The sequence below is a fragment of the Pelmatolapia mariae genome, linkage group LG10_11 (genome assembly GCF_036321145.2).
Source record: "Pelmatolapia mariae isolate MD_Pm_ZW linkage group LG10_11, Pm_UMD_F_2, whole genome shotgun sequence".
In the NCBI taxonomy this organism is placed as follows: domain Eukaryota; kingdom Metazoa; phylum Chordata; class Actinopteri; order Cichliformes; family Cichlidae; genus Pelmatolapia; species Pelmatolapia mariae.
Genome location: NC_086236.1, coordinates 44,780,624 through 44,802,125, shown reverse-complemented (window position 1 = coordinate 44,802,125; position 21,502 = coordinate 44,780,624). Strand labels below are relative to the sequence as shown.

Sequence of the window (21,502 nt, the reverse complement as noted above, 5' to 3'; positions counted from 1 at the left end):
TTCCAGTACAGCCTAACGTGATGAACAATAACCACCTCACAGCTTCTGTGGGAGAAGCCTTCTGTGGGCTTCTACTCCAATCAAGCTGAGGAGCCGCTTTAAGCGAAAAGCCACTTGAAGGGCTTTTTTTTTCTTTAAATATGGCAGATAACAAATTGCTGTTAGAACTTCCAAAAGTACAAATATTGAGAAACTACTAAAGTGCTCTTTAAATGTGATTACAGTTGAACAAAACTTCCCCAAAGGGGCAGGAGAGACCTGAAGGGGACATGAAATTAAGAGACTTTTTATTTCAGTTGGACCACTTGTTTAGTTGAAGCTGTGACACAGAACTCACAGGGTCAAGTAAGTTTGCTTAAAACCCTTTTTATAATCACACTTACTATACCCAAAATACCATTCCCAATGTTGTCCATCATGATTAAACATCCAATACATCCACCTGCCCAGGAACAGCCATGTTTGAAACCTTTTTTAAGAGACAATGATTGAGTTCACTCCAAACAGGAACTAATAATAACAAGAAGCACTCAGACCACAGAGCTGTGCCAAGGCAGCTCATTCTCTGGGCAGTATTTACTTTTAAAGGAATTTTTTTTTTGTTCAATATTCACTCGCTTTTCTTTAAGAAGTTTGTAGTGCAGATGTAAAAGGTAAAAGTGGGATCAGAGGTCAAATCTGACATGATATTTGGATACAAACTATATTGCAATATTTAGAATCCCTATATGCCTATATGTTACAAACAATGTACAGTAAAAACAATGGCAGTATGAAATAGTTCTAAATAGATTTAGCCAAGTGGCGGAAAGCTTTCACCTGGGTGGTATCAGAATCTCATCTCTGCTTTTCGTAGATGATGTGGTTCTATTGGATTCATCAAGTGATGGCCTCCAGCTCGCATTGGAACGGTTCACAGCCGAGTGTGAAGCGGTGGGAATGGGAATCAGCTCCACCAAATCTGAGGCCATGGTCCTTAGCCAGAAAAGGGTGGAGTGCCCACTATGAGTCAGGGATGGGTTCCTGCCCCAAGTGGAGGAGTTCAAGTATCTCGGCGTCCTGTTCATGAGTGACAGGTGAAGGGAGCGGGAGATCGACAGACGGTTTGGTGCTGCGGCTGCAGTGAGGCGGACACTGTACTGTTCCGTCGTATTGAAGAGATTAGCTGAGTTTAAAAGTGAAGCTCTCAATTTACCAGTCAAGCTACATCCCTACCCTCACCTATGGTCACGAGCTGTGGGTAGTGACCGAAAGAACGAGATTGTGGAAACAAGCGGCAGAAACAGGCTTCCTCCGAAGGGTGGCTGGCCTCTCCCTTAGAGATAGGGTGAGAAGTTCAGCCATCCGGGAGGGGCTCAGAGTAGAGCCGCTGCTCCTCCACATCGAAAGGTTGAGGTGGTTTGGGCATCTGACAAGGATGCCTCCTGGGCACCTCCTGGGAGAGGTATTCCAGGTATGTCCCACTGGGGAGAGGGAGATGTGGGTTTCTCTGCTTAGGCTGCTGACCCCGCAACCCGGCCCCGGATAAGTGGAAGAAGATGGATGGATAGATTGGAGTCTCCTTGTCAAATTTCTAAAAGTAAATCCTTAAGATGACCTTAAAGACCTTGGTGGATGTAAGACAAGCCATACTCCTACAAAGTTTTATCAGAATTCATTTAAAATGCACACACTACCAAAAATATTACCTCCTTAGGAAAGGTAGTTATATCAGCATAATAGTGCAAAGTTATCAAAATTTGTCTGAGTGGATACCCACACTGTGAGGGAAGTGACAGCAAAACCTTTATAACACGGGTGTCAAACTCCAGTCCTCGAGGGCCAGTATCCTGCTTGTTTTCGAGATATCTCTGCCTTACCTGCTGCTGATTACCTGGATCAGGTGCACTTTGCCAGTAAGAAGCTACAAGGGCAGGTTAGTTGGAAAACAAGCAGGACAGCGGCCTTCAAGGCCTGGAGTTCGACACCTCTGCTTTATAGAAACCTTTGTCAAACTGGTAGCTCTCACCAAAATAAGCTGTTTTCAAACATGAACTCAGGAAAATGTCGATAGTACAACGCCATAGGTGATAAGCAGTTCCAGTTTTTCACATGAAAGGGCACACTTAGACATACTCTCACTACTAGAAATGTCCCATCTGTTTCCCTGTATACAGCACGCAGGAGGAAGACACTGGGAATTCTCCGGACTGTTACTTGCTCTATTCCCACATGAGTGTAATTAGACATCACACAAACTTTGCACTAGTTGGCAGGCGGGTAAAAGGCCATCTGATATCCAATCAGACTGAGTCGAAAACGTATTATTACATGCACATCTGTTGGGTAATGCCTATGAAAGTGCAGTGCAGAAGTGGATGTGTGAAAATGGCTACAGACGCCCGCCTACAAATATTTCCACATAAAATACCTGATGATGACAGAGGCTTCTCTCTCAGTAATGCGGACACAGTTGCCATGGCAGCCGCTCCATTAATTTGACTGTCTGAGTGCAGCATCCTGACCCTGCAGGCTTCACGCTCCGCGTTGTCCGAGCCCTGGACCAACAGGAAGTAGGCAGCACTCTCACCTTTGACCTCAACATCAGGCACTAAAAGAAAAGAAAGACAGGAGCATTTGTTACTTACATCGACTGCTCTCAGAAGTTTTTTTTTTTTCTTTTTTAATCTTTCTATTATGCTTCACTGCAGAACTGAAAAATAACTCACATTTTGTATGACTATTATTTCATCCTAATCTTTCTTCTTGGTGCATCATTGCCAAAAACTGTTGTTGTTTCAAGCATTATCTTGTATATCTATTCAGCACCACTTCAGAGCCTTCCCAATGGAGAACTTTATAACTCTATTACCTATACCAGTATAGTCCCACTAACCAATGTACTTCCCTGCAGAAGAGACAGCTCTTTTCTGTTGCTGCCAAAGCGACTGTGACACTCCAGTTTTACCTGGTAAAGACTTTGGTCTCCTAGATAGAGATTCTCTCCAGCGCTGGGAGCTGAGTTGGCTGGCTGCAGGCTGTGCAATGGGAGTGATTACACAGGACAGACTGAACAAAGCTCCGACCTAGAGACAGAAATACAGCAGATTGGCATACACACAGTCCCCAACCAACGTCATTAATGATCAATATATATGATTAATCATGAACATTCTGAATTTGTGATCTTGGAAGAGCTTTAATGTAATGAACAGGCTTCTTTGGTTAGGTGGATCTTTCTGTAGCAGACTTTTGTACATGTAAGAGAACAGCTAAGTTACTCCTACCTTTCCACACAGTGATCGCAGCTGGTTCAACAAAAGTTTAGCTTTCACAGACTTCCCAGACAGGCATCTGTTTGTTATTTGTGAAGGAACAGCACAATATTGAGGCACAAAAGTTATCAACCACTTTTCAAAGACAGAAAAAGTCTTAAAACAATGAAATATTGGGAGGGGGAAAGCTGTTTTGTTATCAACAATTTTAAAAAATGTATATTAATAGCCATGATTGTTTTGGTTTCTGACAGCCAAGCTGTTTATGTGTGACACATACTAAAATCTTACCTGCAGCTGTTTCATTTAAGCAGGTGATGGAAGCAAAAGTTATGATATTCTATTTTTATTTTTAAGCATTCATACAAACACACAGATACAGACACTTTAAAATAAGGATACAGTTCAAACTGGGCGCTGGAGATCAGGAAGCTTGGCATGTCTGACAGATTAACCAGCTGAACCAAATCTAAAACTGGCGCATAGTAATGAAAGACCTGCAAATGAATCAAGAAAAGAAACAGAAAAGACAACATGATTAAAATGGATCATATTTTTCACACAGTACAGCCTTCAACTCCATTTAAATCAGCAATGTCAAACTCATTTTACACTGTGGGCCACATACAGCCCACTCTGATGTGAAGCGGGCTAGACCAGTGAAATTACATGATAAACATATAGAAAAGCGACTGGTAGATCATTGCTCAGACTGTCCTGTAATTATAAATTTAAAGTATAAAGTTTTCTTTAATTCACAAAAAATGTCCTTGTACTTTGGTGTAATATGACTGGAAATGGGGTGGAGGTCTTTATCAATGGGAAAAGCACCATAATCTATGAAAATACAGTTAAAAGATCAAAATCTGTCTACTCCTTTAAATTTTCCAACGTTGCCAGGCCAATTATTATTATTCAAAATTAGAGCTTAAGAAAGCTGGAAACATTTATAAATCCCTTCTTTAGTTCAGTAAAGCCTCTGACTAATGCAGTGACCTGAAGAGAGATTATTAAGACCTCCAATATTCAACTGTCCTCGTTATGTTCACTTAAAAGCACACTTAGTAAGAGTTTAAGACTGCACGCTTCAGCAGTCACAAAATGACGTTGAACATCATTCGTATAAATCTGATTTTGTCTGACTCTTGCATTTTAGTTCTAGTCCCATGGACATATCCTAAGTCATGTTAATCAGCTCTGTTGTTCATTAGACAGCTCTGCTCTGAGCTATAACAGGTTTTTTGTGAAGGCACAGACTCCTTCACTGCCTAACAATGACTAATCATATATTTAGCAACAATTTAGACAAAACATAGAGATACAATCGCTGTGACTGAACCCACACCTTTATCAGATGTATGGGAAACTGATTCATGCAAATTCTCAGCTAGGTGCTGCTAAATGTAATGATGTAGCTTTTTCCGCTCTTCAAGGAAAACAAGCAGCGCTGTTGAGAAAGGAAGACGCTATCCAACCCACAACTTCTCAACAGCTTCGGAGAAAAACGCCTCATCTGAAGCTTGAGAATATTCAATCCTTTAAACAGAGACTAGATATGGGCATACCTAGTAGAACCCCCGTGTTAATGACTTTGTGGTTGGGTGACTGACTTCTAACATTAGATTTTTTTTCCATAAAATATCACTCACCCACTCACTGTATTCACATCAGTAACCACTTTTTCGTATATTCTAACACCCGTGCATAAAGACTGTCAACAAGCAGTTCAAAAGTGGTGGGAGGAGGAAGTATAAGGTTGTTTCCTGACATACGCTGACATGGCATAAACACCTCTTGGATATAAATAAATCTCTCAAATGTTCCTGCTGGTTCAATAAGTTTGTACAGCAAATATATATATGGAAAGTAGACTAGTATACTACTTTCCAGGGCACACTGTTGGAACATTTTATTATATGTTAGGTCTTGTCTTGTTATATCCTGTACGTTACCTAAATATAATGCCTTAAGTTTACCCGCACTTCTTTTTAATTAATATTACCTTATTGTTAGGACTGTTTTTGTTGTGCATCTGCACTTTATTGTTGTCAATGTCTACGCATGGGACAGTGTGAAACGTAATTTCAATTCCTTTGTATGGCAAGTACATTTGAAGAAATTGACAAATAAAACTGACTTTTGACTTTTTTGACTTTTGACTTTTGATATATCAAATCACTAAAATAAGATGAAGAGGTAACAAAAAGCAAAATATCTACTGTAAAACTTTAGTACATTAGCCATCAACAAGTGTTCCTGCTTGTTTGTTACTGGCAAAAACTCAAAGGAGGTCTCCACCACTTACCAACCAACTTTCACTGCAGGATAAACTGTGTGGGAGTGAACAAAGTCTAAAGGTCTGAATGTTTGAATGCTTTAAAACCCCAAAGACAATGCAATGTGAAGCACTTTCCCTGTCTTGACAAACAGGGTTGATGCTCTCTTTAAAACGTCACTTAAAGAGATTAAAAGTTGTTATTTTAATATGCTGTAGGGCAGACGGAAATGCCTGAGAAAATTCACTAATAGCATTTTTCCTGATATACAGTACAGTTCCCTAGATGATACACTTACAGAATAGAAATGGTTTTGGTGCATTTACTTCCATGTTGTTTGAAATGAGTGAAATAGATTTGCAATTACTTAGATTATTGCTGCTCTCTACCCAGAAACATCCAGAATATACAGTAGGCAAAAAGTCTACCTTTTAGTCTATGATAACGGTAATATTACATTTTGTTCAACAATATTTTTAAAGTTAATGATAATTGCAAAAGTATTAATGTTCCACTAAGGGGACTCCCTTTCCATTCAACGACACTTTAAGCTTGTCTTTTTTGACTGTTCATTCAAATGTGTTTTTGATGTTATAGTTTCAGTTACATGAGGGCTGGCATCAAGAAAATGAAAAGTCAGTTCTGTGGCCTCCCCGTTCACTGAGTGCTAGTAATTATAATGTCACTTACTCCTGACAGTGAGGAGGTCTAACTAATAGTTTCTGTCTGAACCTAGTTTAGTGTGTGTTTGTCTGAGTACAAGTCACTGCACAGTCATTTATCCCAGCAGTGTGGAGATGTGATAGTTTTGCTGTCCTCAGAGCTGTTTTTTTTTTAATTGTGTGCCAAAACAATCACTGCCATCTGCTTCTCTGTATAAAGATCTGATGAAACCCACACATATTCACATACACTCCCTCTCTCATTCTCCATAGACGCATAAATGAGCAGCATGCACAGACAAACTCTCAAACTCTGCTTTAACTGAACAATAAGTGAACACAACAACACACATAGTATCTGGTGCCAAACACAAACTCACATAGCAGACAGTGGTTACAGATATTATACATGTATAACACAGAACATGTATTATAATATTATAATGTTAGGACTCATTAAAACAAGACTATTTTTCTTTAATGAGTAGATCAGAAAACTTTGAAACTGTCTTTACTGCTAATCCAATGAATGTTAAAGGTACTCCGATTGTCTAAGTATAGACATTATCAGCTAATCGATGAGTTTTTATTATTGCATGTATTAATCTACATAAGAAAACTCACAACAAAGCTTTACAATGTAATATAATACCATCATGTCTAGTACAGAATACACTGTCTGTAAATGTGGTTCTTTAAACTATAGACAACAAGTAGCAGAACACACACTTGGCCAAAGCCACAACCTCAGATTCTAAATGTTAGTGAAAGTTCATCACATTACAGTTCTGCTCTTAGAGATAAATAAAACTCTAAAAGGCACAACTGGTGTTGGTGGCTGATGCACTGGCACAAATCCCCTGTAAATACAAGTTGTATAACACATAATTCCCAGGTCTCAGTAGATCTTAATAGGGTATGAGCCTTAGTGACTTTATTCACCATATCAATTTAAAGGCAAATGGCTGAGTAAGAACCAGGAATAAGAAATAATAAAACCATCATAGATATAAACCACTGAGAATACTGCCACTTTCTGTGATTGCCATTATTATAGTAAGAACTAGAGTTGGACATTCCTTTATGACCAAAGGGTATTGGGACTAATATTCTCCTCAACTCGATAACATGTTAGCTTTTATCTTATATGCCATGAAAATGACACTGAAAGCTGAGTTCCTAGAGTAATTAACCAGATGAGCTATTAAATATTACATATACATCCAGAAAAATTTTAGACATGTTTTATGTTGTCTTATGTTTTATGTTTTCATCCCACAAGGCCCGGCTGTTTGTAAGTGAAACATCTTTTTGATGCGGAAGAAATGGTTTTATTTCTTCAGTATTCTCTTGTGATGAAGTAGATGACAGTTCTTGGCATACGGGATCCAGTTCAGATCAGTTTATGTGCAACAATGGACTCCAAAGTACTTTTTTGGTATGAGTAGGAAGCTTTAAACACACCTGTTCTTACCACGAAATCGGGTAGATTAATGTAACTATGATAAAATGTTGTTTTCTAAACTCGTCTGAGAAGTTAAGTAGATTCATCTGTGGTATCAATTTGTTAATCCAAGATAACTCTGTTTTCAAGTTATTGCATTCACAAGATTTTCAGTAAACTTGTCGGCCAAGATTTTTTGTAGACATAAAGTTAGGTCCATATATATTTGGACACTGACAACTTTTTTTTTGTTGTTTTTACCTATTTATTGAAACATATTCCAATTATGGACATAGACATAATGTATGGACTCTCAGCTTTTATTTGAGGGTATCCACATTACAACTGGATGAAGGGTTTAGGAGTTTCAGTTCCTTAAGATGTTTGTGAAGGTTCTCAGTCATCCAGGTCATCGTAGTCAAAGGAGTTTGCAAAGAAAAGCGTCTGGACTTCTTAAAGTTGCTTGAAGACGTTTCACCTCTCATCCGAGAAGCTTCTTCAGTTCTAAGGTCAAATGGCCGAGAGTCCCAGATTTAAACCCAGTGGGAGTATCCCCCCAAAGAGGGACAAAGGACCCCCTGGTGATCCTCTAATCACATGAGCCAAGGTGTGAAAGCGGGTGTGGGACCTAATCAGCCAGGGTTTCGGGTGTGCTCATTGTGAAACCTGGCCCCACCTTGTCGTGTGAATTCCTGAGGTCAGATGGCCCAGGATGTGAGTGTGCATTAAGGCGTCTGGGGAGGGAACTCAAAACTGGATTATAGATGGCAGACAGTTGGTGTCGTAAACCACCGCCTCTGTTCAAAGATGGTCGCTCACAGTGGACGTAGATGGCCTCTTTCACTCCTCTTTCAAACCATCTGTCCTCTCTGTCCAAAATGTGAACATTGGCATCCTCGAAAGAGTGACCTTTATCCTTAAGATGCAGATGGACTGCTGAGTCTTGTCCTGTGGAGGTGGCTCTTCTATGTTGTGCCATGCGCTTGTGAAGTAGCTGTTTGGTCTCTCCAATGTAGAGGTCTGGGCATTCCTCGCTGCACTGTACAGCATACACCACGTTGTTAAGTCTGTGTTTTGGAGTTTTGTCTTTCCTTAAGATGTGCCACCCTCTCTTTAAAAGGGACCAAATGAAATTGGACAGTTGACTCAAAGGCTATTTTATGGGCAGGTGTGGGCAATTCCTTCATTATGTCATTATCAATTAATCAGATAAAATGCATGGAGTTGATTTGAGGTGTGGTGCTTGCATTTGGAAGGCTTTGCTGTGAACAGAGAGCATGCAGTCAAAGGAGCAGGTGAAATAAGCCATCCTTAAACTGCACAAACAGAGTGAACAACACTCTCCAGGAGGTAGGCGTGTCCATATCCTAGTCTAGCATAAAGAGAAGACTGCATAAAAGTAAATACAGAGGGTTCATTGCAAGTTGCAAGCCACTCATAAGCCTCAAGAATAGAAACGCTAGATTGGACACTGCTAAAAGAAAAAACATCTAAAAATGCCGTCACAGTTCTGGAAAAACATTCTTGGACAGACAAAACCAAGATCAACCTCTACCAGAAAATTATAAAATTAGAACATTAAAAAGGTTGTCTATATCCAAATATTTATGGACCGAACTGTACCTATGGTATCAATTTGAACCTCCTATGCTGCTTCGTTCTCAAGTTATTGCATTTACAAGATTTTCAGAAAAATTGCTCTTTGACCTTGACCTTGAGGTCGGGGTCACTGAGAATCAAACTCATCCGTGATATTTGGCTGATACACAGTATGGCACAGGGTGGTATGAATTTTATTAGCTTCACAAATATGGTCAAAACCAAGACTACCTACCTAAATTAAAAAGGTATACTACACTGGATTCCACATTAAATAAACATATGTATATATTTATTTGAAAAAAGTTACTCCTATCAACATCCCTTATAATCATCCCATCTGCTGATATCCTACTCTCTGCCTGCATTTTCCTCTTTTCTTATTATTTTGCAGAGTTTGTGACAGGTCTGCAACCTTTGGCCGGTGGGTGTGCAGCCCCCAGCTATTTAAAGCAGGATCATCACAGTGGGTCTTTCCAAGCAGACCAGGAATGTCTAAACCACATGGCAATCCATTAGATAGTTATGGAGATTTTTACCATCAGACTGTGTGCTGCATGCTGCTAATGAGGCTAGAAAAATGCCAAAAATTCCCAGTTTTATTTTCTATCCATTATATACGACTGTATATGAAAAACAAGTCTAAGCTTTTTGTCATTTCTGATAACTGAGCTGGAAGCAGACGTTGTATATAGGCTGCAGTTTATACAAGTGGCTTAAATTAATATTTACTGATAATATTGTTAATGATAATAGCATATTAATAAAATTAAGAGTTCTGTAAACACTGAGTTAAATATATTGTCAGAGAACACAAACATGATATTTATGTGAATACCAGTTTAAGGTTTTGGCATGAACTCATATCCGTCATGTACAATCAACAGTTCTGACACACAGACATTAACTGAGGCTAGACTCAGAGTGGATGGAGACATCAAGATGAGCTGACAGCTCAGTAACAGCTTCTCAGTTCCGGAGAGTGAGTGCCGAGTGATATAACTCCATTAAAAATACTCTACAAATTATATATTAAAAAAAATCGGACTGCAAAGCAGGAAAAAGATTTCCCATGGAAGAAGCCTTCACCACTGGCCTGCCTCGATGAGATGATAAATCTTTATTTCTGTGTCATTTTCTGGTGGCAAGGTCATAACGTACATAAAAGGTTGGCAATAATTTGGCTTATAAAATACATTTGATTTATCTGACTGATGGATCATCTGTCACAGGTTGCACAGTGTGAATAAAGGGCAACCAGGACGTGACACTTCTCATTTGGAAATAGACAGTGGGGGGTTCGTTCTACTGGACAGCTTGAAAGCAAGACTGGCTCTACAGTAATACAAACTGGGCTATTATCTGCTCTGCCAAAACTTTACCCTGAAGTTTGTACAAACACACACAGAGAGTAGTCTTTTCTCAAGCTGCATTACAATTCTCAATATAAGATGTTCTCACTGACAAAGTTTGGATCAAGTGCACACCCTACAGCACTCTGGCAGAAGACTGCTGCTGTGAGCAGCTGCTCACAAGCTGGGCACTAAATCTTTGTTGGAGGACACAACAAGGACTAATTTGACTTTCTGGAAAACAAAGTCAGAGAAAATAGTTAACTGATTACTGAGCTGGCTGTCAAAAACTTGAGCACCAGAGGATAGCCTTGTTTTGATTAACTGTGAACTGCTTCCAAAGTTAGGTTTGAGGTCATCTCAAGTTCAATTCAACAAAAGGTCCAATGAAACTTAGGAGTCAGAGCTCACCTCAGACTGCAGTTTGTGATCAGTGGTCATGTGTGGAGCTTCCAAAAGACCAGACTCTGATATCTGATGCAGAGAAAAACCATCAAAGCGGAGTTCCGACACACACTGAGGAGAAAAATAATACATGACACAGTCAGTGTATATGCAGTTAGAAACATTTGTACAACCTACAACAGAGAAATGCAAACTGTTTGGCATCAGTGCATTTTAACAAATCCTACAGCTTCAGTGTTTGTCCAAATAATACCTCAAAAATAACTCGGCATAGCTGTGCCCTTTGGAGTTACGTGTACACAAATACATATAGAGACATAATAACTGTATCAAATGGGAGTAAAATGGTGTTGGTTGCTCTCAGAGAAGGGTTTATTCTTTTGGGAATTTTCCTTTGTTTGGCTTCTCCAAACCTTGAAGCTTTTACTGAGTGTCTGTAGAACTCCCTCGTTCAGAGGGCAGCAACTCAGAAAAGGTCACTTTAGTGAAGGAGACGCTGCGAGCCTGCCTTAGAGCACCATACTTGGAGCACATTGGTTGATAATCTAACATACAGTGTCTATACACTTTACTGTTAGGGTCACAGACTGTACACAAAAGATAGTCAAAGCTTCCTGGTCCTTAAAGTGAGGGCAATGCAGAATTGCCCCAAACCCGGTTTCTTTCTAAGTCCTCTGGTTTCAATTAAAAACAAAAAAAAAACCAAACAAATTGAAAGTCTGGGTATATAAAAGGTTATGGGACTCCCAGTCCATTACACAGTCCTAGAGATTGTTCTGTGATCCCCTTAGCAAAATAATTTATTTAATTGTTTATTCCATGACTGTTTGGCCAGTGGTTGCTGGAGGGTGCTGTATGATTATGGGTAAAATCAGTTGGTGCCCCAAAAAATGTCCTTCAGATTGCAAATGTCCTTGGTTGCCCACAGGAAATAGAGAACAATCACCTCTAAACTGAAAGCTGTGCCCTAGCACTGCCACAACACGTTTCGAAAGGCAGAATTTTGCATGCAAATGATGAATGACCACGGCAATGGTAGCAATGAAAGCAAACACAAGGAGGTTTTCAGTGCAGAACCTAATACATCTTTACAACCGGTTTTCATATAGCAACTGCCATCGTCCTAACAAGGCTGATAAAGTAATTTCTTCAGGGCAGGCCTGCGTTGTGCTCCTCAGATTCTCAGATCTGCCTCTTACTTGTCACGTGCAGTTTGAAAATACCAAGATGGTGACAGCAAAATCGCTCAGCTCAACAGGGCTTCACTGAACCATGGTCGATGTCCCAGTGTCCATGTCCAGCTTTTACATACAGTCTGTAGTAGAGGCTCTAGATGAGAGATGTCATTTTATAAAGGCTATATAAACCATTTTCAATTTAGTTTTTTCTGTTTTTAATATTTTCACTAGAAGATTAGAAGCAGAGTTTTCCCAACATTAAGGTCCAAACTGAAAAACATACAGTAATGAAAAATAGAAACTAAAAAATACAGTTTAGTTCTTAAAAAAAATCTCCTATCTCACAAATACCAGACTTGTGCCTGTCACCAACACTGCACTCTCTTTTTATAATATTAAAAAAAACAAAAACAAAAAAACCCCCACACATACTAAAACACAAAGACACTACTTTGAGCTGTTTCAAGAAAGCTAAGATCTATATTTTCAGCTGATCAGTGTTTAAAATCATAAAATAGGACCTGAAAGTCTCACCCAGATTTCCAAAATAAAAAAAAATAAAAACAAACACCCACCATCAGTACGAGACATGCAAGGAAACCTCACAGTGAAACAGATTGCTGATTCTCCCCAGAGGGCCATGAAAGAACAGCACAAAATTGGCAAATTCAGTCCAGAGAAAGCAAAACTACTGCACCTGCCAGAGTTTTTACTTAAAGACAAAAAAAACAAGTGTGCCTGGAGTAATCTCCAGAGTAGGAACAAAGAAAAAATGCTGTCACATCACCTCAGCCTGGTTACTTTGACGCCAAAACACAGTTACTTTGTAGAAAAGCAGGAAATGCACAGAAACAAGCAAATATGAGGACACCTAAACACCACATCCACATGACTGTAAAACCCTCGTTTCAGAATAATTAGCATCAATGCCATGCTACAATAACCTTCACTCTTTAAAATGCTATTCATGAGATTATTGGCCCAGACTGGAGGAACCTGTTCTATTTCACAAGAGCATTGCAGAGTTGATCAAACTGATGTTGAAGTTCTTCCCCATCGAATCTCAGTCTGCTTTCTTTCTAATGGCCAGCTAGTCGCTTCTTTATACACTTTATATCACTCAATTTATGACCTCCATAAACACTTTGCTGATGTGTTTATGGTCTCAACTGCTACTTTCAAGTCTTTCTGAAACGACATGATCTTCAATTAAATGACAGGTGCAGTTAAAAAGTCAAAAGGATCATAAAGTAAGTTGTGCATTGTAGTGGGCCTACCTTGTGAGTAGCAAGTGGCTACTGTATGAGCATGACAAGGAGAAGGGAAAACTGTCAAGAATATGACAGCCAAAAGAAACTTGACAAACTGCACCATAAAGCTATAATTTATGTTTATTAATTCATTATTTGCATCACATTTTTAAAATATTTTAACATAGAACAGTACTATACTGTGTACTGTACTCAGTATCAGCAGGAACAGATCAGCAATCTTCTTTAACACTTGGCTTCAATAAGCTTCATGACCCAGTAAAATTAAAAAAAAAATAAAACTTGATAGGAGGGGGGTTTAATGGGTCAAAGTGGGCCAAGCTGGGCTGAACAGGTACCAGCTAGTTCAGCTCTGTCAGGTCAATGCCAGTAGGACAGTGCCTTTTCTCATGACCCTTTAATGACCTCCGGTAATTTTCCAGATTCATTCAGCATGATGTGAAGCAGAGATGTTTTGCATTTGTGCAGAGCAGGGATAGTGGATATATTGGACAAAGGTTGTTGGAGATGGAGCTGTCCGGCAGGAAGAAAAGAGGAAGTCCTCAGAGAAGGTCATGGATGTTGTGAAGGAGGACATGCAGAGGTTTGATGTGACAGAGGAGGATGTGTTCATAATAAAAAGCCCAGGACAAGCAAGCTGGTAAGTCTAAAAGGACACGGCTTTTTCTCCGGCCCACAACAGTATTTGTCCAGAAATTGCACACACAGACACACAAAGTCTCACATACACAGTGGTTAAAACAAAAGATGTTCATTCCCTCAACAGCCTGTACCTACCAAACAGCTTTTTTTCCTTCATTGCTCCTTTGAAACCATCAATTACACCCACATTGCTAAGTTTGGAACAATTACATCCAAGCAAGTGTATACAGACACAAGACTTCACAGTCTTCTCTTTGGTAAGCAAAACAGTACCCACAGATGCACTTTCCTAGAGGTCTCCGCTTTCCTGTAACTGACAAACAGCTGAGGTTTACAGCATCCACAAAATCTTTATTAAAATCCTCCGTCTCAATAGTAAGCTGGCCCTTTTGGACCCCCACAGTTATAAAGACCTGCTATGCAGCTGCTGCAGTAAAAATTACAATGTTTTTTTGTTTGTTTGGGGAGTTTTTTAACCAAAAACTTGTATTACTGGGGAGTTTATGGAATATGTGATGTAAATTAAAGTTAAAATTTTCCTTTCCGTCTCAAACTTTGACCACCAAGTGAGAAGTGTGACCAATTTTTTTGGAGCTGTGCTTTGTTAAATAGCTTCACTTTTCCAAATTCTGACTGTGGTGAGGCAGTGTCCTGCAATTTCAAGAAGTTGATAATAACAGCAATTTGATATTTATTCAGTGTTTCTTCTGTTCTTTTGTTTAAAACATTCAGCTCATTCACACAACTGTCCTGTGCACATCCGAGTACATCACTGGTCACAATGAGCATCTTGCTGGAGAGAGTGTCTGAAAATGTGCACCATCTCTAGAAGTTACCCCAGCAACCCTTACCTTCTTCTCTCTGATAAGCAGGCTTCCCCGCCACATTTCTTTGGAGTCGATACAGCTGTCCAAGTCAGCCAGCTTGACCAAAGCGGCGCTGATGGAGGACGCCATTTTCTGCCATCTGAATGAAGAAAACAAGAATCGCTTAATGAGCCCGAGTAACTTTTATTCTCTGTTAGACAGCGATATGCAAGCCCATGTGTCAGGTTTTCTTATTGCCTACAACAGTGCCGCAACTGTTAATCGTACATTCACGTTATACCAATAAGCCTGTCACATTTAAGATGTCTAGTTCTTATCAGGTAGGTGGTGTTTTGATGCCTTGTGTTGGGGGGTGAAAAAGGTCATTCTGGCATCTCCTGAGATTATCTGTCTTCATGTTGCCAAAGTTAATTTGTTGTTTTTATCATTAAGAGTGCTTCTGCAGAAATGTTCATCCATGTGTACCCATCCATTACTTCAAGTCAGCACCTTCTCTTATTTATCCATCTAACTCCCCCTAGTGGTGAGCTAGGAGGATTTCACTAATAATGGGTTTGTGTACATTCCCAGTCATCCAGGTCATGGTTGTCTTAAGAGCTTAAAAATGAAGAAAAAATGGACTTCTTTAAGTCACTGGAAACCCTCTCATGCATACTCATCGACTCCCATCACCCACTGAAACACAAACTTGTGTTGAACAGGACCCTACACCACACACCCTACCAATTTTCCCTCTAAGGCAGAGATGGAAAGAAAAGGAAGACACATGTAATAAAGCTCTTAAAACATGTGGTTATCCCAACTGGGCCTTCATCAAATTACCAAAGATACACAGCAAAGAAGATCAGACATCAACTAGGGAGAAAGGCGATGACTGATGGAACAACATTGTCATCCCTTATGTACCAAGTTTATTAGAGGAAACAGGAGAATTTTCTCCAACTGCAGCATCTCAGTGCACTTCAGTCCCAGCCACACTTAGACAAAACCTGGTTCATCCCAAGGAAAAAACTCAGACACTGAGTGTCTGAGTGCACGCTGTGCTGTGCAGTGAGGAGTACTCAGACCTCTACATTAGAAAACCAAAACAGCCACTCCACAAACACATGAATCAACACAGAAGAGTCACCTCGACGGTACATCTGCAACTAAAAGATGAATGTCACTCTTTGGATGATGCCAATGTTCACATACTGGACCGGGAAAACCAATAGTTTGGGAGAAGTGAAAGAAGCCATCAACTGTCTGCCACCTACAATGCAGTGTTAACCTCCACTCACACCTCACTTTAGGTGACCTCAACAAGTCACATGATAAGATTGATTATACTTTATTCATCCCGAGGGAAATTGGGTTAAGGCTGCCAGCGCCGTCTTACCCATCCGACCATACATACATTACACAAACATCACATGGGGAAGACAGGTCAGAGGGGTATAACATGGAAAAGCACAACATGAGGAAAGATAAGGAGAAAAAAATAACTCCCCCCAGACTGAGCTCCAACAGGGAGATCAGTTTGAGAACAGAAAAAACACACCTCTGCACATAGCACATGAAAAAACTCTTAATACACCAAAGAAACACATGACAAGCAAAAGGGGTGGGTAAAGGGTGAGAGACAGCCAGTGTAGACAGTGCATGCGCTGGTCTCCATGATCCACTGTCAGCATTGGAAGGGAATAAGCGTCGAAGGTGTTTGGAGGGGGGGGGTGTGAGTGTATATCTGCATGTGTATATGTCTGTGTGCGTGTGTGTGTGTGTATGTGTCCAGAGTTCAGCTGAGACAGTGTCCTTCGCCCTGCCAGGCTAAGTAAACAGTCTTCCAGCCAACCCAGGTGGCCTTGCATAGAATGGGAAGAACAGTCTCAACACAGTCGTTATCTGGGTGTTGTTGTTCAGCTCCAGCCTTGAGACCGCAGCTGGCGCCGAAGGGGTCTCCGCATGAAGTGATGATGGTTTTTACTTTAGTGCGAACAACTCATAAGAATTTCAAAGCTGTTCTAACAGTCCAACACTGGTCTCTCAATCTCCCGTTGGAGAGCCGTGAGCTTCTCCATGATGTTATCCAAACTTACGTTCCGTGGTGTTGTCATTCTTGTGGTCAAAGAGCAGGTTCTGAGAACTCACGACCGCAGTGCGCTTCCCAAGATGTGATCAATTTGCGCCCAGAGGTGTTATTCCGAGCGAGCCCCTCCAGATGTAATCAGTTTGCACTCAGAGGTCTTGTTCTGAGTATTCACGGCAGCCGTGCGGTTCTCCAAGACCTCATCCGTGCTGCGCTCAATGACCCATTTCGAGAAACTCACGCCTCGTCCCATCGTTTCAATCCCAGCGGGCAGCCTTGTGGGAGTTTGAACAGCCGGTTCCGCTTCCTTAATTCTTCGATAAGCCAGGGCCAAGCCAGCTCCGATCAGCAAGAACCCTGTTATCATGGTTCCGAATAGGTAGATAAGATGGGCCAAGTACTCACACTGATTTCACCTTTAACCCCAAGTAATGATAATGACCTACACCTTTTGTCACACCTTGGCTTGTGGAATGACACACGTGATCAACAGTGGGCCCAACGACCTCCTAAGGAGAAAGCCTGTACTAGGGATTAGGGCTACGTCCACACTAATGTGTTTTCGTTTGAAAACGCATCGTTTTCTCTCCGTTTTGGCCTCCCGTCCACACTGAGACGACGTTTTCCCCGAAAGAAAACGCTCTCAAAAATGAATACATTTGAAGATGGTGCTTTCGCGTCGCAGTGTGGACAGCGAAAACGGAGACTTTCGAAAACGATGGCGCATTTTAGTCATGTGATGCAGTCATGTGACCAATTAAACAATGATTGCGGAGTGCACTATACAGCAGTTGTTTTGTTTGCTCTCAATTTTGACAGCCCTATTAAATATTAATATCAGTTTGCACATGCTCCAGATAGCTTCTCTTCAAATTCTTTAATTCTCACTCGCTTTTGCAACTTTGTACTTTTGTGTTACTCGCAGCAACAACTCCATCTCATTGTTAGTCCATTCAACATTTTGCTGACACGTTTCAACGAGCCGGAAAGTAAATAAATGGCAGACAGAAATGAGGCAGGGCGAATCGTCTTGCGTTTCACGCATGCGCAGTGCTGGGACGTAAGCGTTTTCGGCCGTTTCAATGTGGACGCACAACTCTGTGAAAACGACTGAAAATGCTAGTGTGGACACGGAGCGTTTTCAGATGAAAACGCCGTTTTCAAATCTATCCGGGCTAGTGTGGACGTAGCCTAAATCCCTGGGACTCGCCACCTTTTGTTTTTAGAACTGAAGAAGCCTCTTGGGTGAGAGGTGAAACTTTTCTTTTTTTCAAGCTCTTAAGTTCACAAATAGCACTATTTGAAAAGTTTCCTACAGTAAAAACAAGGCTCCTTTCAAAGTTACAAAATAAAATCTAAGAGTTAAAGGACATTACAAAAAAGCCCCTTTTTCATAGGTTGCATTGCTGTTAAAGAGTTTAAGTGAAGGCCTATTTGGCATTCTTCAGTAAGAGGGAATAGAGTGTGATGCATGGGTATTTTTCATCTTCTCACCCAGGTGTGTGCTGTGTGATGACACTGATCTTTGCAGCATGCCAGGAGGACATGTGTTTGACGGCTCCCAGCAGAGGCAGGAGGTCTTTAACAGAAGGGGACTGCTCAGCAGAGTCCAGCACCAGAACATCCAGCAAGGCTTTACCTGATTGAAAAAAAAATAGGAAACAAAAGGACATTGTGTTTCCTTCTTTTATTTATTTATTTTTTCTTTGTCCACATCCATCTCTTGGTAGGATGTATCAAGGCAAGTCATGAGCTTTTAAAAAGTAGGCAGAATCGCTTGTTATCAAAACCAAATTTCAAGAATTGTAGTGACTCTGGCTCCTCGGGGTAACTAAAGTTAGAGGGTAACTGTTTCTGAACTCCTGCGGAGACTGTGTGCCAAAAAACCTTCTCTTAAAAAAAACAAACAAAAAAGAAAACACTTCACGAGGGAGATTTGCAAAGAAGTCAGAGCATTGGTGAACATAGATTTATGCAGTACAGCAGGCAACCTTTTCCACAAGGTTGCAGCAGGCGGATTTTCAGAATCTAACTGCTTAAAATTCGACAGCACTCTTTTAAGAAAGTCGAGGAGTTCAGCCTCAGCAAAGAAGTTTTAATTCCTTAATTTGACTAAGACACAATCGTCCCATGAGAAATTATTTTGTGCAGCAAACTTCTTGTTCTTTTTTCCCATCAGTAAAACAAGCCAATCATCATTCTTCTTCTTAATGCAGAATGGAAGAAACTTAAGTGGCGAACTGCGCTCTAAAGGTAATCATCGAAATCACCTGAGAAGTGCTGTGTGGAAGCATTGTGGATTAAACATCTTCAAACTAGATTTTATTATTTTTTTCAGTAAAAGTCTTATAAGATCCAAGTTAACACCTTCAAAACTGCGAGCAACTTATATAAAAATTGTAAGGCGAAAGATATATAACTATATAAAGTATAAAAAGAAAGTGACCAATGTGAACTGGTTAACTGTACCTGGAGGTGGAAGCTTGTCTGACAGCACATGCAGTCCCTCTGCAGCCTCCTCCATTAGCCTGTTAAAAGTTGAGAACAGATGAGCAGACATGTCACTGTCACGCAGATTCTTGAATGGACAGATGGAGCAAATCCCTGTTACGGACAATAACTGCAGACATTATCATTATTATCATCTCACTCTGTCAGTGTCAGCTCATCAGCCTTTTGGTCCGGTGCCTCCTGGTTCTTCAGAGAACCCAAACAAGCTTCCAAAGCAGTGGGTTTCTCCTCCTCACCGTCACATCTGTGAAGGCTCAACTCTTCCCATTTAGAGGTGCAAAACTGCCAAACAAGAGACAATTACTAAACTAAATACAGAATTCTTTATTTACAACTTAACAGTTTGAAAGGTAAGATTCTGCATTTGTTCCTTAACCACATTGACACACATTTGACAAGTATGAAGCATAAAGTGCTTTTGCAGTTTTAATAAAGGCATTCTGTACCAATTCCTAACTTGCCATTGCCAAGATGAATAAAACTGTTGTAAAGCTGATATTGTATTTAATAAGTAAGAAGTAAGGAAGGAAATGGCATAATAGATACGTTAGTGCAGACCTTGACAACTTGTGACAATTTAAAGCATCACACATAAAAAAAAGCTGTATATGCAGGCACCATATCTATGCTCTTGAATCTTCCAAGCATCTCACCTGTGCACCTCCGTGACAAGCCTGAACAGCAAAGTACCACCTCCGAGCTGACGGGCTGCCACTGAGAGAACAAGCTGGGAAAACATGCAGTGAGAAAGATGTAAGGAAGGGAAATAACTTAGTCTGTCTTACCACTGATACAACACTAAAGTATATACAGATGTAAAACACTAAGTACAACGCACGATTCAATAACTTGTAAAGAAAAGCGTCTGGACTTCTTTAAGTTGCTTGAAGACGTTTCACTTCTCATCCGAGAAGCTTCTTCAGTTCTAAGGTCAAAAGGCCGAGAGTCCCAGATTTAAACCCAGTGGGAGTATCCCCCCCAAAAGAGGGACAAAGGACCCCCTGGTGATCCTCTAATCACATGAGCCAAGGTGTGAAAGCGGGTGTGGGACCTAATCAGCCAGGGTTTCGGGAAACGTCTTCAAGCAACTTAAAGAAGTCCAGACACTTTTCTTTGCAAACTCCTTTGACTACGATGACCTGGATGACTGAGAACCTTCACATACATTCAATAACTTGTAGAACCACTTTTAACAGCAATAACTTCATCTTTTCTCACATGGTTGTTGAGAAATTTTGTCCCACTCTTATTTACAATGTTGCTTCAGTTCACTGATTTTTAATGCACAGCTCTCTTAAGTTTTTGCCACAGGATTTCTGCCAGGCTGAGGTCTGAACTTTCATTGGGCCACTGCAACATCTTGATTCTTTTCTTTTTCAGCCATTCTGAGGAAGCAGATTTGATGCTGTGCCTGGGATCATTGTCCTGTTGCATTAGCCAATTTGAGCCAAACTTCAGCTGTCAGATAGATGGATTCACATTTGACTCTAGAATACTTTGCTATACAGAAGCTCTGACAATGCAACAGTGTCTTACATAAACTGTTTGCTTTGTATATGTTTTATTTTGCAAACTACCACTTCTTTTGAGCTTTATCTTATTTTCGCCTCATGTATTCGTAAATAGGTTTAAACGGTGTTCCTTTATGATTGTTTTGATGACCAATTTAGCATCTGGCCAAGAAATGACCACTGAAAACTGAACACTTACAGTGATGCTGATTAATGATTAATGTGCAGTATCTAGAATCAATAGATAGATAGGGTTAGTAAGTTGTTACTGTACCTGGAAACACAGAAACCTTCCCTGACTCCTGAGTGGAGATGTCCACAAGTCTGCCATATATCTGCTTTAGTGGCTCCAAACCTGCGATCAGTGAAAACTGAGCTGTCAGGATTCATCACAAGCAGATTTCTGATTTATTTAAGACTGAAAAGAACAACTAGTAGCAAATTTGTTAAAAGCTGCTAGCATAGTTCACTCTTCAAATTCTTTGACCGGATAACCATCGTG

General features: G+C 40.4%; 1 protein-coding gene across 1 annotated transcript in view; it reads right to left on the bottom strand.

The window, feature by feature from the left end:
* The window catches only part of mtbp (MDM2 binding protein), a 37,996-nt gene that overhangs the window by 16,104 nt on the left and 390 nt on the right, over positions 1 to 21,502 (bottom strand). The window contains exons 2-12 of the mRNA XM_063488489.1: positions 21,275 to 21,355; positions 20,143 to 20,216; positions 19,629 to 19,771; positions 19,448 to 19,506; positions 18,473 to 18,617; positions 14,935 to 15,049; positions 10,999 to 11,103; positions 3,657 to 3,751; positions 3,267 to 3,333; positions 2,948 to 3,065; positions 2,411 to 2,590 (exon numbers count right to left, since the gene is read on the bottom strand). Coding sequence (XP_063344559.1) covers positions 2,411 to 2,590; positions 2,948 to 3,065; positions 3,267 to 3,333; positions 3,657 to 3,751; positions 10,999 to 11,103; positions 14,935 to 15,049; positions 18,473 to 18,617; positions 19,448 to 19,506; positions 19,629 to 19,771; positions 20,143 to 20,216; positions 21,275 to 21,355 — 1,182 coding nt within the window. The remainder of the gene's footprint in view (positions 1 to 2,410; positions 2,591 to 2,947; positions 3,066 to 3,266; positions 3,334 to 3,656; positions 3,752 to 10,998; positions 11,104 to 14,934; positions 15,050 to 18,472; positions 18,618 to 19,447; positions 19,507 to 19,628; positions 19,772 to 20,142; positions 20,217 to 21,274; positions 21,356 to 21,502) is intronic.